This window comes from Mustela erminea, chromosome 11, assembly GCF_009829155.1.
Source record: "Mustela erminea isolate mMusErm1 chromosome 11, mMusErm1.Pri, whole genome shotgun sequence".
Lineage (NCBI taxonomy): Eukaryota > Metazoa > Chordata > Mammalia > Carnivora > Mustelidae > Mustela > Mustela erminea.
The window spans coordinates 53021896-53038554 of NC_045624.1; the positions used below are offsets into that span (position 1 = coordinate 53021896).

At 47.9% G+C, this 16659-nt stretch overlaps 2 protein-coding genes across 7 annotated transcripts in view; one reads left to right on the top strand and one right to left on the bottom strand.

Moving 5' to 3' along the window:
* CDCA7L (cell division cycle associated 7 like) overlaps positions 1–10987 on the top strand; it is a 47266-nt gene extending 36279 nt beyond the window's left edge. For 2 of the 5 annotated variants that reach the window (XM_032305985.1, XM_032305989.1), the window contains exons 3-8: positions 1556–1693; positions 4613–5005; positions 6398–6469; positions 6587–6781; positions 7647–7772; positions 8600–9561. In XM_032305985.1, coding sequence (XP_032161876.1) covers positions 1556–1693; positions 4613–5005; positions 6398–6469; positions 6587–6781; positions 7647–7772; positions 8600–8974 — 1299 coding nt within the window. In that variant the 3' untranslated portion in view covers positions 8975–9561. Of the gene's footprint in view, positions 1–1555; positions 1694–4612; positions 5006–6397; positions 6470–6586; positions 6782–7646; positions 7773–8599; positions 9562–9594; positions 9732–10194 lie in introns of those variants that run through there. The other 3 variants (XM_032305987.1, XM_032305988.1, XM_032305986.1) reach the window with 3 other exon arrangements.
* Positions 10988–10998: 11 nt separating this feature from the next.
* Positions 10999–16659, bottom strand: part of DNAH11 (dynein axonemal heavy chain 11) — a 324465-nt gene continuing 318804 nt past the window's right edge. For both annotated transcript variants that reach the window (XM_032305983.1, XM_032305984.1), the window contains 4 exons: positions 16524–16639; positions 12492–12604; positions 11950–12090; positions 10999–11293 (listed from right to left, as the gene is read on the bottom strand). In XM_032305983.1, the coding sequence (XP_032161874.1) occupies positions 11046–11293; positions 11950–12090; positions 12492–12604; positions 16524–16639 (618 nt within the window). In that variant the 3' untranslated portion in view covers positions 10999–11045. The remainder of the gene's footprint in view (positions 11294–11949; positions 12091–12491; positions 12605–16523; positions 16640–16659) is intronic.

A 16659-nucleotide genomic window follows, 5' to 3' on the forward strand; every position in this document is an offset into this window, starting at 1 on the left:
TATTATATCTATTTTTCTCCAGAGATGATGTGAGCTTGAGGAAGTATATAATTAAAGTCAGGGAGAGGCAGTGGGGGAGATACAGATTCTCCAACCAAATGTGGTGCGAGGAGGGGTCATTGCTATATCGGGTGCGGGAGGAAGAGACGTCAGAGGCAGCTGGGGACACTGACTCCAGCCTTGGTTGCCAGCTTGGAGGAGGCCGGTCTGGGGGTCTCCTTTCCGCAGTGCAGGTCTGTCTGTTCCCTCCTTTCTGTCAAGAGAGCCATTTAGAGAGCCCCGTTCCTTGCCTTTTACTGGTTCAAAAGACAGAAAAAGTCATTTGAAAATGTCTTTTTTTTTTAAAGTGAATATTCTTTTTTTTTTAAATTTTTAATTTTTTATAAGCATATATTTTTATCCCCAGGGGTACAGGTCTGTGAATCGTCAGGCTTACACACTTCACAGCACTCACCAAAGCACATACCCTCCCCAATGTCCATAACCCCACCCCCCTTCTCCCAAACCCCCTCCCCCCAGCAACCCTCAGTTTGTTTTGTGAGATTAAGAGTCACTTATGGTTTGTCTCTCTCCCAATCCTATCTTGTTCCATTGATTCTTCTCCTACCCACTTAACCTCCCATGTTGCATCACCACTTCCTCATATCAGGGAGATCATATGATAGTTGCCTTTCTTCGCTTGACTTATTTCGCTAAGCATGATACGCTCTAGTTCCATCCATGTTGTCGCAAATGGCAAGAAAATGTCTTTCTTTTTTAAGCATCCTAGAGCATCTTTCTTTCTGCTCACTTGCTACCTGTCGGTGGTTGCTGGCCTCCCACCTCCTGCAGGACAGGCTCTCCTGGGGGCTGGGGGGGTTGACGCTCCCATCCTCCCTTGCCCTGGGCAGTCAGGGTGCAGAGGCGGCTTTCTCAGCAGGGGGCATGGAGGGGTGTGTAGGGCTCTGGCCCTTTTCTGCACAACAACTTGCTGTCTTGGAAGCGAGGCAGGCTGTGCTCCCTGACTTGGGGGAGCCGGCTCTGGACAGCTGCTAGGAGGGAGAGTCGGCCTATGGCAGGGAGCCAGGGCTGCTCCCCATGACTCCTTCCCATGTGAGTTCGGTTCTGTGTGAGAGCACATCTTCCTGATGGCCAGCCCTGGCGGAAGGAGCTGAAGTCCATTGCCACTCACCAGCCACAGAAGCAGCTGGCCGAGCCCGTGGCCATGCTGATTCTTGGAAATGGTGTAGTTGTTTCAAATTGTTCAGTTCTGTTTCTCTAATCTATAGAAAGATGTGTGTGTCTATGGGTGTATGTTCGGTTATTGCGGTAGAATATACATAGCATAAAATTTCCCATTTCACCATTTTTTAAGTGTGGGCGAGTGCTGAGGTTCTTGCCAGGGAGAAGCTCGGTGGCATCAAGGACATGCACGGGGTTGCACAGCTGTCCCCGTGACCCAGAACGTTTTCATCCCCTCGAACAGAAACTCCCCATTAAACAACTCTTCACTTCCGCTTAGCCCCCTTGTCACCTCTGTTCTTCTTTCTTTATGACATTTGTGTTTTTAATTTAGCAAGATGTACGTTTCCATTCCAAATACTTCTCAGAAGAGCTAAGAAGAATTTTTATAGAGGACACTGACTCAGAGACGGAAGAATTTGAAGGATTTACGCAGAACGACCTGAATGGAAATAGTAACCCAGAAGTCATGGTAAGAATTATCGACACGGGAGAGTGTGGGTTGTCATATTTTCTGTCCTGTTTCTGAATTGTATTTTCTTGTAAGAAGTCACTTTGTAGATGAATGACTTTTTCTTACATGTTTATCTTCTAAGCTGGTTAACAAAATATAGAATTGGCTATTCTAAGGCTAATTCCTGGCCCACCAGTCCATTATTCTCCTACAGGAAATCCACTTGTCTTTTCCTGGTACCTTAGGGGTTTGGGGGGACATGTCTCAGGTGTCCCTTATTGTCCTTCTGAAAGGATTTATTTTAGACTTTCGGGAACATCTTTTATCTGGAAAGAGGACAGTCTGTCTAGGAGTAGCAAGTTCCTTAAAGTCATTTCTTGTTGTTTGTAAAGTCATGCTCTTGGGTTTGGAGTTAATTTGGCCAAAATGTAGATATGGTACAAACTTAGAGTTTTCCCTGTGTATTTTTGGTTTGGATGCAGAAATGCTCTTTCAGTGATAAAGATGACCTTGTCTGACTGCTGAGGGAGGTCTGCTCTCAGCACTTGACCTTCAGGAGACTTGATGATTTCTTCCTTCACTCCCCATGTTGGGGCCAGTGTACTGCCAATTAGTATTGGACTCTCCGGGTACCTTTAAAGAAACTTTGGGTTTTTTCCAGGCGTCACAGGGTCTTCTGCTAACTGAAAAATAACACCCATGTATCCCTCCAAATCAGCCCACTGTTTCTTCTTTGGTATCAAGATAAAGGATGGAGGTTAAACCTCTTCCCATTCAGAAGCTCCTGAGGAACCTTGGCTGGCGAGCTGGCATGGAACTTGGGTAGAAGTTTAAATAAGCTGTACCAAGTAGGTTTGGTACTGGCCAACCAAAACCTACCAGTACCAAACCTACTTTGGAGGTCTGGCTGGCCAGCCTCTGGTTTTTTGCCAGCAAGACACTTAACTAAAATCCTTCCAGACCCTAATGGGTATTGTCTACTCTTAGTGACTGACTTGTCCTCTGATTTTTGGCTAAGTGAGTTCAGGTGATTCAGAGAATCTGTGTTCCTAGCACTGGAAAACTACTCCAAAGGTTTCTTTCCCCCCTTATTCATGGTCTATACATTTGGGGTATGAACTGTGACCTGCTGATTGATTAGAACTCATAGCTTAGAGCAGGTCTACCTACAAGTTTGGTTTCCCCAGGCAGCGAGCCAACACGTGTCACTGTCTCCCTCCCCGACCTCCCACCCACCGTAGTGAGGACTGGCGAGACCACATTCTCTGACGGTAGGATGTTATCCCCTGGTGTCTCGTGGTCTTTCAGCTGTATGTGAAGCCCCCACAGCGGTGGTGCTGGGCCTCGTGCGCTTTGCCTTCGGTCCCCATTGCTGGTTACAGTTTGCCCTTGTCTACTTTAGTCCCTTACAGGGTCCTTAGTAAAGGGGTACGGGTTTGAGGATGATGCAGATAAATAAAGCCAATCTGAGAGAGATTTCCTCTGAAGTTCTCCAACACTGTCTTCCTAACATTGGATTCCTCCAGTCCCAACATTTGGATTCTAAAGCTACTGATGTAGAAAGTTCAGGATACCAAAAAAAAAAAAAAAAAAAAATCAGTACACTGTGGTCTTATTTCTCTCCTTGGCATGCTGTGGATTGATACATATCCCAAGATTTGGAAGCTATCTGCACGTTGCCCCCCGCTTTCCTTATTTATTCATTTTCTAAGTAGGCTCCAGCCCAGTGTTCTTGAACTTATGACATGGAGATCAAGACCTGAGCTGAGATCGAGTTGGACACTTAACCGACTGAGCCACCCAGGTGCCCCAAAACATTTTTTAGCTTTTTTTTTTTCCTTCTTAAAGTAGGGTCCATGCCCAGTGTGGGGCTTTTAAGTCACCACCCTGAGATTACACGCTCTGCCAACTGAGCCAGCCAGGTGCCTGTCCTCTGCGTTATTTTTAACTTGAGTCCAGCTGGAATTTGGGGTGTAGGGGAGTCACTGAGGAGGAAGCTGTCATTTACCTCAGTAAAGGGTTTTACCTGGGCCCATTGTGGTGCTGCTCCTTGTTCTGCTGACAGCGGCCCTGTTGTCCAGAGTCCCTGAGAGAGGGTCTTTGCATGTGGTAAAGGAAAGATGCCCAAGAGGGGGCCTTGATCTCCATAGTCAAGCCTGTGTCTGCCATTGTTAAGAGTCCCCTGGCATCTGAGATGTCACATGTCGCACCTGGGTAACGTGAACCTGCCACTGCCTTTTGTGTTCTCATGTGTAAGACTGAGATCCATTTTAATGCCAGAAACCCATATCCAGCAGAATCAGATAATTGGGGGTGAAAGTTTCTTGAGCTGACAGAACAGGTGCCTCACAACAGCCCAAGAGCTGTCTGCCTTGATGTCTCCCTGCAGCTCCACGGGTTGCAGGACAGGGAGAGGACGACCCTGGCAGGGAGGACCTGTCATGTCCTGGGGATAAGGCTGCCCCACTGACCCCATCATCTGCTTGCTCCTCTGTCCTTGGCTGAGGTGAGGTCAGCTCTCCTGTCCCCTCTAGAAGCCCTGTCCCTCCTGTTCAGGGCAGAAGAGTATTTGTCTTCCCCGAGCGCTCCATTGTTACCTGACGCTAATGCTTACACCACGCACAGCCTTTTCTTTGGCCTGTCCTCCAAATACTCCGCTGTTGCGCAGTGGAAGAGCCCTCCTTTGTGAGCGCCCCGCTTGCAGCCCGTGCTCTGAAGGCGGCAGTCCCCGGGGCCGGGCCAGAGGGCAGCAGGAGAATGCCTGCTCTCCACCACATGCCTCAGCAGAGCACCTCACTGAGAGTTCAGCCGGAGCTCACAAGAGGAAGGGGGAGCTTGCTTCTCGTCTTTTCTCTGCAGTAATGACGGAGTGCTTTTAAATGACATGTTCTGGGGGGCCTGTCACGAAACATGGTCTCTGCTCTTTGGTTTTGTTAGCTTGTGGAGTCAGATCTGAGTGATGCGCCAGATCTGAGTGATGCGGGTAAGGCATCTTCAGTGAGTGAGGAAGAGGAGGACGACGAAGGAGCCAAGGCTACACCTAGAAGAAGCAGACCCAGGAGGAGCGGTATCGGTCTTCGAGTAGCCTTTCAGTTCCCCACCAAGAAACTGGCAAAAAAGTCAGACGACAATTCTTCGGAGCCGCCGTTTTCTAGCACACGCTTACAGGACAGTAAAAAAGCCATTCTTGGAAGAAAGAGAAGCTGCAGACAGGGGAAGGAAAGAGAGGATTCGGTCTCGGAGTCCGAGGACGAGTCCAGGGATGAGGGCCAGGAGGGCTCGGATGCTCTGCTGAAGAGGACCATGAACATCAGGGAGAACAAAGCCATGGTAAGGCCCCGTGGTGGGTGGTCCGGGGCTCTGGGGCTCTGGGGCTCCGGGGCTGTCCTGGGAGCCGCGGCAGCCCTGGCTGCCGTCAGGAAGTGTCCCCTGGGTATTGGGTGTCCTTCCTCTCTTCCTGAACCCCCAGCCAGTTGACACTGGATCAGCTGTGGCTTGGAAATAGAAAGCCAGCCCTCGGGACGATTTTCAGCTCCTTGTTCTGGTGCGGTGACCTCTTGCTACTTCCTGTCTATTAGAAAGTTTAAGTTTCCACTAGGTGGTGGTATTGGAGAGGGGAGGCCTGAACAGCTGGCAGCTCCCAGCAGAGAGGAGCAGATGCGGACTGGGTGTGGAGGAGCCCACGTAAGGGCTGTGGTGAGCAGCTTGCAGCGAGAAATCCTTTGATGACCCCCTGGGGCTTCAGGACCTCAGATGAGGGAATGCAGGAGGCCTCCGTATTACACTGAGCAGTTGTGAATCGCGTTAACATGTCTTCCCTGGAATGAATGATGACACAAGGGGAAATCGTTTTGTGTATTTGGTTTTTCTGTATTTGGTCACTAACTTGTTGGCTTCTTAATTTTGTATATACAGAGTTAGAATTCTGCCATTCAGTTACTTTTAGTATTTTGGAATATTTCTAATATTTTCTTTTTAAAAAGCATAATATGATACCGTATATATGCAGCCTTAGATGTCTAGTAAGAAAATAAAGAGCCTCCTTTTGAGTGTAGCTTATCCTAAGACATATTTGTGATTAGCTAAGGGAAATTTTTAGCACTGTATCTGCATTTTTAAAATAACTATAATTTTGAATTTTTAATGACACCTGTACATTTGTTTAAATCTAAAATTAAAAATCTGAATTGATTGGAATATTAATGCCTGTTATTCGGTGTTCTGAGGTTCTTATGAAAATGGGATTATTTTCACAAGTTATTTTTCTATTGAAAAATAATCTAAACAGGTTTTTTTGAGCTCTAAGTAACTGTCCGAACAGTCAAGTTGAACCTCTTGTTTTGAAACTGACAAAACTTGACTTAGACCTGTGCACGATGATCTGTTCCAGGGGTCACGCTGCTCGTCAGGGGCCCCGTCAGGAGTCCCACCTCCTCAGCCAGCCACCTCATTCCAGGCGCCCGTTCATCATGTGCTGTGACGACCTTTATATATAAAGAATGGGTATAGATTTTATTCCTATGAATGATGATCCAGCACCTTCCCTCTGGAGGTAGAAATCTTTACATACGAGGTCAAAAACACAGCAACTGTTGAGACTGTACTTGAACTACTTGAGTCACGTTTCTCATGTTGGCAAAACTGGGGACATGGGAATAAGGTGTTCATGAACGAGGCGTGGCAGTACTGATGTGAGGTCCTCTGTTTTGTTCCGACCCTCAGCTCGCTCAGCTACTGGCGGAACTGAACTCTATGCCAGATTTCTTCCCAGTACGAACCCCGAACTCAGCTTCTGTAAGTAGAACTCCTTTATAATTCCTGATGCCAGCACTGACAGATGGAATCTGTTGCCAGACGGCTTTTATTCAAGGCAGCTCCCCTTGCAGCGGTCTGTGCTCTTCTTGCTTGCAGAAGAAGAGGGCCTCGAGGCGGGCTTTCTCCGAGGGACAGGTCACCCGGCGCACCAACCCAACCCGGAGCGCACGGCCTCCCGAGAAGTTTGCCCTGGAGAACTTCACCGTCTCAGCTGCCAAATTTGCAGAAGAGTTCTACAGTTTCAGGAGAAGGAAGACGATGAGTGGGGTATTTTCTGAGCACCATAAACAGGTTATTCTTGGTCTAAGCCTGTGCTGTGGTTTTGACCCGGCAGGCGTGCTGCTGGGTGGGCATCTTTATCACATTCCCAGGCAGCGCTGGTGTTCCCGGGACCACGCTCAGGGACGAAACCCCCCACTCCCACCTGAGCTGTAGGCTGGAGAGCGCCCTCCACCTCAGCCGAGCAGAGGAGCTGCTCAGGGTTAAGACCCTCAGCTTAATCTGCCGGGGAGGCAACAGAATCCCATCCAGTCTGCCTTGTGGTTTTGCTGGTGGGAAAGGGCAGTGATTCCTCCTCACTTTTCAGTTTTAGGACAGGGTGTGTTAAGTGTTTTCAGAGTCTGGAGCGAGAAACTAGGTCCTTCCCATTTGCAGGTGTGGCCATTCACTGTGGTTCACTCCCGTCCTCACAGAGTTTATAGCTGCTGCTGACGATTTCTTGGCCAGGGCAAACCTGGGCTGCTCATTTACTGTTGTATCACCGTACCGTGAAGGCAGCTGGCCCCGTGCCTGTGGCAGGAGCTCCGTAATGAGTGATGCCAGGGGAGTAGAAGGAGTAGAAGCGGAACATGGTTAACATTATGGTCTAGAGCTTTGTGAGTGAGAAATGATTTTTTTTTTTTTTAAAGATTTTATTTAATAGAGAAAACATGAGCTGGGGGGCGGGGAGTTGGCACAGAGAGGGAGAAGCAGACTCCTCACCGAGCAGGGAGCCTCATACGGGACTTGATCCCAGGACCCTGAGGTGAGGACCTGAGCTAAAGGCAGAGGCTTAACCGCCTGAGCCACCTAGGCGCCCTCAGAGTGTGAAATTTTTATGTGTTTTTTAACCAGTCAAAACAGCTTATGCCAGGTTCTGCTTTGGTTTGTTTTACAGGGGAAATGCCAGGGGTACAGACGGCGTCACCGAATATCATCTTTTCGGCCAGTGGAGGATATCACTGAAGAGGACTTAGAAAATGTTGCCATAACTGTTCGAGATAAAATCTATGATAAAGTTCTGGTAAATTATATATAACAAATAATTCACATGATTGTGATTCTAATGGGGAGTCTGAGGCAGTGGTATTTGAAATCTTGCATTGTCTTTAAACTATAGCTGGGCTCATACCCCCAGGCCTTCTCCCCTCTGACAGGAAGGGTCAGCTGTGACTGGGAAGGGGAAGCCCCTTGGTGTAGGAATTCTCGGGAAAGGTCTCTGGGGGATGCATATGATCTTTGGGAAGGCAGGCATACAGTTTGGAAAAGCGCATTTAGAATAGTCACATTTTAAATAATCTTTAGAGTGTTCCTGTTTTAAACAGTGGAAAAACACACTGTCGGGTGACTGGGGGTTTTTGTGTGTGTGTGCTTTTTGATTCATACAGCCATAGGAACTAGTTTGACAGAGTATCTTCAGTCAGTAGGAAATGGGTTAAATATTTTTTATTAAACAGTGATTCGGAGGGAGGCTTCATGGTGGTATGCATTTTTTTTTTTTTTTTTAGATGAGGCAGTGTTCTATTAAGGTAGTAAGAGGTTTTTACTTGTCAGTATTTTAACACCAACAAATTGTATTCTGAAAAGACCGGGATTCCCGGAAGCGAGGCCAGAGCCCCGTGTTGCTGCCTGAGACTTAGGGCCACTGGGCCCCTGACACCGTCTTTGGGCTCTTCCTCCCCTGCCTCACGGCTTTCTGCTGGTCCCTCTGATCATGTCCTTCCTTCCGGGCTTCTAGACAGGGCTGTGGTTTGTGCCAAAGAGGCCGTGCTGCTTCATGCCCCGATGGGCGTACATGGCCCCATGTGGCCTTGTGGGTATCACCCTCTAAATCCCGTCTTCCTCCCTCAGGGCAACACCTGCCACCAGTGTAGGCAGAAGACCATCGACACCAAGACCGTGTGTCGGAACCAGAGCTGCGGCGGTGTGCGAGGACAGTTCTGCGGGCCGTGCCTGAGGAATCGCTACGGGGAGGATGTGAGATCCGCGCTGCTGGACCCGGTAGGAGTCGTGTTCGCTTGTGATGAACTGTACTGGCAGAGAGAAGCAGGTGGAACGAGGGGCTCCTTGGCCCTATTGGGGACCGGTAGCTGCAGTGCGCCATCCCCACGACCCAGCACGCGGGAGGAAATGAAAAGTACAGCTTCCTTCTGGAATGAGCACGCTGGCCGGTATGACAGAGGCGATGTCTGCAGGGGTCAGAGCCACGCTTTTTTACAGTTCTGATTTCGAAGGTGGACCTGTGTGCTCTCCTGCAGCAGCGGGGTTAGCTCGGGCAAAGCTCGGGGGCAGGGAGGTCACTGTGGAGAGTGCTTCTGGCATGCCGGGCCCTGGTCTAAGGTTTTTTTTCTCTGTTGTGGTTGGCTAGTTCGTTTACCTAGCGAAGAAGGTATATACCCTCCCTGTTCCTCAGGTCCTTCTGTAAAATGAGATAATAGTATGGTTAAGATCCATACACTTGAACCTGGGCAGTCTGGCTCCGGAGCCTCTGCCCTCAGTTTGCCCCTGGCCTATGGATGTGGGGTAAACAGGTCCTGTCCCCAGTGGGCAGACGAATCTAAACAACTCCGGTGAAGAAGTGGTTTAGGAAGTAGAAGAGCTCGAATTCACACCTCAGTCTCACTGCTCTTTTGTCCTCCTCAGATTCTGCACAATTGCTGGTTGGGTTTCTGCCCATGCGGCACCCTGGGTGGTCAGCCTGTCTGGGCCTTGAAACAGGTGGAGGAGGGAGACCCATGGGGTCACTGTGTGCTCTTTCCTAGAAGGCACATGGGACTCTAGGCTGGAGGGGCGGCGGTGGGGGGCTGGGCCCCCGCGCAGAGGTCACGGGGACACCGTTCTTCCAGGACTGGGTGTGCCCTCCCTGCCGCGGGATCTGCAACTGCAGCTACTGCCGGAAGCGGGACGGCCGCTGTGCCACGGGGATCCTCATCCACCTGGCCAAGTTCTACGGCTACAATAACGTTAAGGAATACCTGGAGAGGTGAGTGTCCCACGACAGAGGCTGAGATCCCAGCGCCGGCAGAGGCTTGAGTGCCACCCATTCCCTGTCTGCTCACGTGGCAGCAGCTCAGGACTGTTGTTTGCCTTGTTAGAACGTTCCCTCCTTTGCTAGAATTTTCATCTGGGAACTGCCTGTTTCCCCCTCATTGTGTAAAATGGGGAGCGGCAGAGACGGTGCAGGCCGAGCAGGGTGCGGTGGGTGGTGTGCTCCAGGGAGGCTGTGCTCACCTTCTGGTGCTGAGGAAACAGCCCCGAAGTCCAGAGCTCCGTTCTGGAGTGAGGCCGGGGGCTCCTGGGGCCTGCCTGCAGGGTCTCCTCTCTCGGAAGCAGGACGAGGCAGGACCAACCTTGCATCGAAGATCCAGGCTTGGGCTCCCCACTCTCCATGAGGGGTTGAGCCTAGGATGCACCTTGTATATGCCTCCATCCCCTCTGTCTTTCAGCTTACAGAAGCAGCTGGTGGAAGACCATTAAGAGAAGAGCCAGCCCGCTGACCGTAGAGCACGCCGGCCGGCCCTGCCATGCCACTTGTGCCTAAGATTTCTTACCATTGTGTTTTTATACAGAAATTCTTTGTAGACCTAAATGCTATTTTTTTTTAAGATTGTCTAAAAAGATTTCTCAGGAAGACGGCTCAGCAGAGGAATCTCTATACATGTATCCGCAGGCCCCTACATATATTGAATTGTTTAAAAGAACCTGCTTATGATTGAAAAAAAAAGCAGTTTAAATGGGGTGGAGTTAAAGTCCAGGTAAGTTCCAGAGAAAACATTGTATAAGCAGCTCTTGCCTTTGACACTGTTTAACTGTGTGGCCTTGATCTTTACCTCTAGTCCAGGACCACACAGTTAACCCTTCTCTGGGTCATTGGAATTTGTGAAAGAATATTCCCCTAAATTACAAAGTGCAATTATTCGTAGATCTTGTGAGTACTAGAGTTTTATTTTTATGAAAACTTGAATGAACAGAAAGTAGACTGTCACCTTCACGACACTGGAGGCCATGGGGCCCTGCTGGCCGGCGGGAACGGCTGCCCCTTCATTCAGGAGTCACCTGCTGCCAGACTAAGAATGTCAGGGCTCATTTTTAATTTAAAAAGATTTTGTTTAATGTTTGCAAGAGCTAAAATTCCCCTTCACTGATGGGGAGACTTTATTAAGGATGGTGTTTAAACAAAATTAAGGCACATGTACATTACTTCAAAGTTATCTAAGTGGGAGGGAGGTTTGGTAGCTCTCAGTAAAGTAAATTAACGTGTATGAACCCCAGTGACCATCCTGGCTGTGGCCCGTTTTCATGCTTCAAGCAGCAGAGCCACACCGGCCAGGACCCACTTGGTGGTCTTATCTTGGCTTTTTAGCCGGAAGGTCCACACATAGTTAGAGCCCCTCATTTTGGTTTTATACACGGGACATTCATACGTGTGTTTGGTTTCCTGTCTGTCCGCGGGGATGGCTTTGGCAAAGATGACGGGCATCACCGATGTGACCTCCTGGAGGCAGGCTTCTGCAATGGTTCCTGACTGTGTGTCCCATCGGGCACCTACCGAGAAAACACAAGAGTTGCAAGAATGTGCCATGTGGGTACTACTCCTCTCCTGTTGGAGGCAATAAATGTTTGGTTTGGCAGTTACTTCTTGTCAGGAGCTTTCTTGCCACAGAGGGGGGTGGGGAGTGGTGGTAAGCAGGGCTCCACACCTCAGCTTTCCTGTGAAAAAACTACACTGAAATTCAAAAGGTCTAAAATTTGCATGAAAACAGATTCTACAGGAATCCAGGCACAGTAGAGCTAATGAATTTGTTCTCAAAACAGTGTGACTGTCTCTAATTCAGCACATTCCCTCTTAACCCCCTTTAGAGATTCGAAGGGCTTAAAGAAGTCTTGTAGGAAAATAGCAGTGAAGTTGGTTTTTTTAATTAAGATTTTTGAATTAAATCTGCATCTACATCTCGTGTTAACACCGCAGAGTAAGTTAAGGCCTGTGCTGAATTGACAGCCATCACCCTAAATGCCTTAAGCTTGGGCTGACCTTAAACACAGAACCTGGTATAAAATTCTGTGAAACTAGGAAATGAGGTCAGCAAGCACTAGAGAAAAGTGACTGCTGAGGAGTGGAGTGAACAAGGGCAAATGCCAAGCCAAATTTAAGAACGGGCCTCCAGGTACTAGCCCTACATGGGCTCCTCGGGGGAGCGTACCTTCCAGGACGAGCCCGTGGAGATAGGCACCTTCCCGTGGAGGATGGCCATAGTCTTCCTTCGTTTTCTTGGTGACATCAACAGTCAAGCTCATTTTATCCAGTGGCCACCCATTTTTTCGGGCCATGGTCTGCATGATTGCTGTGGGAGGACAAGGAGGAGGTGGTGTGAAGGTTCACAGGAGCCGCTGGTGAGCCGGCCACGGCCACCGCCCTGCGACACGCTCCCGGCCCTCAGTGGGGCATGGGGCTGTGCTAGACCAGTGCCGGCAAATGCCTGCAGGACACCGGCCCTGCTCTTGTGGAAGAACTTTACTGGGACAGCCATGTGCCGTAGTTCCCTGTCACCTGGTTTGGCGCTGGCGGGGCAGAGTGGAGCCACTGGGACGCAGCCCATGTGGCCCTTCACAGAAAATGTTTACTAACGTGCACTCCGTCCCATTTCACGTGGCCCTTCCACTTGGCATTCTCCCTCTCTGGGCTCCTTTGCTGGCCCCTGCGTGATCCCTGGGGAGCAGGGCAAGAGGGCCCGGCAGCTCTTACCAGTTAGGAAGGACTCCGGGTTGAAGAAGCCCGAAAGCCACACCACAGCTGGGAGGGCAAGATCGTGGGTCCAGGTTTCGAGTTCCCGGCACCGTGAAAGGAGGTCATTAAACCTGGTAAGCGCAGGCAGGGAGACACAGACGTGTTCTTTAGTATGAGTTTTCCAATCAGCTGAGGTAGGTTCAAGGGAAGATGGGACAGACGCACCACTGATAACCAAAAACATCCTTAGATTTGCAAAACACTGTTCCTATAAAAAGCTCGATTTTGTTTCCTGTTGAAATTTTGTAACTATTACCATTAGGGACAGGAAACATGGGAATGTGGAAAATTCAGGTCAACCTACTGAGTGACTTTAGGGATGGGTGGTGATCTCACATAGGTAGACTGTGTACAGGATTCGAGAAGGCAGGGGAAGGCTGCTGGGAAGCGCAGGGACAGTACCGCTGTGGCTGTGGTCTTCCCACTAACAGTTGTTGCCCGAAGAAGGGAAGACAGGTAATGAAGAGAAACAGCACCTCCCAGCCTCTCCCTGCCTGTGGTGTGAGAAAGGGCTGGTTTTACCCAGGTTCTGAATTCATCAGCACAACAATTACGCAAGGGAGGCTACAGGAAAATGACTCTGATAAAATCAAACACATCAAGCTTTAAAACGTAAAATTGAGGGCTGTCCGAAAGAAAGGGAAGATGGAGCAGGGGTATGAGATGGAAGACAGCGCCAAGATCAAAGCCAGCAGGCAGTTCCCAAGGGCGCGGGGCACCCAGGCTAGCTCCCAAGTTTTCTGGGACCTGGTTGGGTTAAGGGTTGCAAAAGCAGCAGGGATGATGTTCACGGAGAAACCTGGGTCACTGCCAGGAAAATCCCTGCTCTTAGAACATGGCCCTTGTCCTGCCCAATTTAAATTCTTTCAAATAGCTGCTGTAGGGAAAACCTACTTGAAGACAGGAGGGTGAAGAACAGGAAGAGATAGGAAAAGAAAAGACTTTCCATCTAAAAATGTTGCCACAAGGGGATAGGCATTGTAGCCAATTTCCAGTAGGTTTTTAAACAAAAATGATTGCTTGTTCAAGTAGGATTAAGGTTTGGAAGGTAGAAAAAGGACATTAAGTAGAAAGAGTTCAGAGTAAGCATTTTTAAATGAAATGGGAAAAAGATTGGAAACAGTTCTAGGAAATTTGAGTTTTTCTCAATTACAAATTTGACTCTGAAGTTGGACATGCCGTGTTTCAGGAAAATTAGGCAATGAATAATCAATACTAAGATACAGCTTAATACTGACTGAAGACGGAATCCTCCCAGCAGACACCCCCACAGCAGCATTTGATCAGAGAATGCTGTGCTGCCTATAAAGCCACCCCACAATAATAAGGTTAATTTTTTTTTATAACCAGCCAGCCTGTCATTTGAATATAAAGACAACTGATTATATGGCATAAAAAACTTGTACCAAATCCAACAAACAAGAAGGTTGATAACCTAGCAAATAAACATAAGAAGAATCTGGGGGGGGGGGGGGGAAAGACTCTTTGATAGGTTTAAACTCCTAAGAAACTAGAGTAATAGTCACAAAAACAGGGATTTATGAAACCAAGACTGATACTTCCCCTGCCCCCATATAAAGAACATGGAATTGAAAATTGATTTTGGACAATGAAATGTTAAAGGGCAAGGGGAAACACAATAAACTGGAAAAAATGGAGTCCTCCCCACCCCGCCGGCCCAATGAAATCAACCAGGGTACAGCAGAACAAGACAACAGATTGAAAATAGAAGATTTCAGGTAGGTAAATACAATGAAGACAATGGGGGAAGGCAGAGTTGGGAGAGTGCTAAGAATTTTTCAGAGTGGAGGCAACAGGCAGACAGACTTACACATTTACAACCATTCGGTACTAATGGGGTTATGTTTTAAAAAGTCCACACCTAACTAAAGGAGTAGAGTTGCAGAACGTCAAAGATGAAGAGAAAAATGTTAAAAATGTCCCAGAGAAAAGAGATCAGCTGTGAAGTGATGACAGGTACATTTACAGTCTCATTGGTTACAATAAATGCCAGCAAACAATGGAGTTACTAAACCACAGGGCTGAGAGAAAATCATGGTATCCTAGAATTGTACATGTAGGTAAACTATGGAGCAAGAGTGAAGAAAATTCAGACACACAAAGAGCCCTGTTTACTCCCCACCACATAAGCTGAAAGCCCTGTTGTATATCTTGTCCTTTAGCAGGTAAGAGGACCCAGAACAAAGGAGCCCAGAATGAGATATAAAAAGCAACAATGAACAAAGAAATCAATGTATGTTGCTAAAGTGAAAATAATTGACTAAAAACAAAACAAAAATACTATGGTTTAAAGTTAGGTTGAATTACAGTTGCAGACCAGAAGAGGCTGATGTTCAGAGGGAGGTTAAAAGTGTTGACTTTACATTGTGTTAGAAAAATCAAGTGTGTAGGTTACAGTGTAAAGTGTCTCTGCTAAAATAACAGGAACTGTATAGGGATAAATATGAAATAAAACTATTAGGGGGCGCCTGGGTGACTCAGTTGGACATCTGACTCTCGATACCTGCTCTGGTCTTTATCTCAGGGTCCTGAGTTCAAGACCCACATCGGGCTCCACACTGGGCATGGAGCCTACTTTAATAAAGGAAAAGTCAGGGGAGGGGAAAGGAACCCAGACAAATTGACAGAAGCTGGAAAAAAATTGGAATAAATGAAAAACACAGAAATCAGAAAGCACAAAACAAGATGGAAGTGACTCCAAAAATTACCATTATTATAAAACTTAAGTGCAATATAAATATTTTTAATTGGAAATACAAAATCTGATTTTGGACATCCATCATGTTCACAGAAATCCAGTGAATCGCTCTGTTCACTCTTCCCCCACCATGGTTATTTGCTGTTATCTGTGTCCCTTCCACATTGCCCCTTCCGTTATGTTTGCACACAGCCCACACAGCCAACACCTGGCTGCCTGGATGGCAGTTCTAAGGTGCAGTCATTTGAAAATTTTTCTAAAGATTCTGTTTTTTTTTAAGTAATCTCTATGCCCAACATGGGGCTTGAACTCACAATCCGAGAGTTGCATGCTCTATCATCCAAGCCAGTCAGGTGCCCCTCATGTGGAATTCTGATGGAACTTTCCAGTTTAAGGCTCGGAGTAGCATTCTGGTTCATGGAAAAAAGATGGGAAAGGAAGAAAAAAAATTCTGGTACTGGAGAATACAGGAATAGAGAGAATCTTTGAAACTTCCTATGTTGACTACAAAAGCCAAGGAGCAGTTGGAGAGAGCACTGGCCATCAGGGAACTGTGAATTTTGGTCCTGGAATCTGGAACAGCTCTGCACTCAACAACCATACACCCAAGCGGTCAGCTTTCCTGTATACTCAACCAGAATCTTTTTCATTGTTGTTGTTTTTAAAAGATTTCATTCACTTATATGCCAGAGAGAGAGAACATAAGCAGGGAGAGCAGCAGGCAGAACAGGTGGAGAAGCAAGAAGCCCGATGTGGGACTGGATCCCATGACACTGGGATCTTGACCTGAGCCAAAGGCAGCCACTGAACCTACTGAGCCACCCAGGCGCCCCTCTACTATAATCTTTTCAAAGTCAGCTATGAGATGGCATTGGTAATCACTACCTTTGAAAATAAGCATATGAAATAACAGGAAAGCAAACTCAAGTTGCCTCCCATGGCAATTTAAATAATAATGAAGGAATGGTTACCTGCATTTTCCTGATGATAAACAGACACTAGGAAGATCAGGTATTTTGTCCAAGATCAAACAACAACTAAGGAAGGGGCAGCATGTGACTTGCTTTGACCCTAACTTTTCACTGATCTTTGCCTTTAAAGCAACACATGGAAAAGACTCCAGTGAAAGTGGTGGCGCTCTGTTTGCACAACCACAGGCCAGTAAATTCACTAAGTACACTCTTCATAGCTGCTCCAATGCGACAGGAACTGAGAACACCGAGCCAGCAGCCAGGCAGATACTGGCGGGGGGCCTGGGAGGGGCAACTCACCACTGCGCCAGGCCATACGTGGATGGATAAGCCAGTCTGCTCCAAGTGTCTGGGACGGTGTCGTAACTCAGCTGGGACTGCTGGGCTTCCATCTCAGGAGAGAATGGCAGCTCCCCCTGGCATGGAGAAGAGAGGC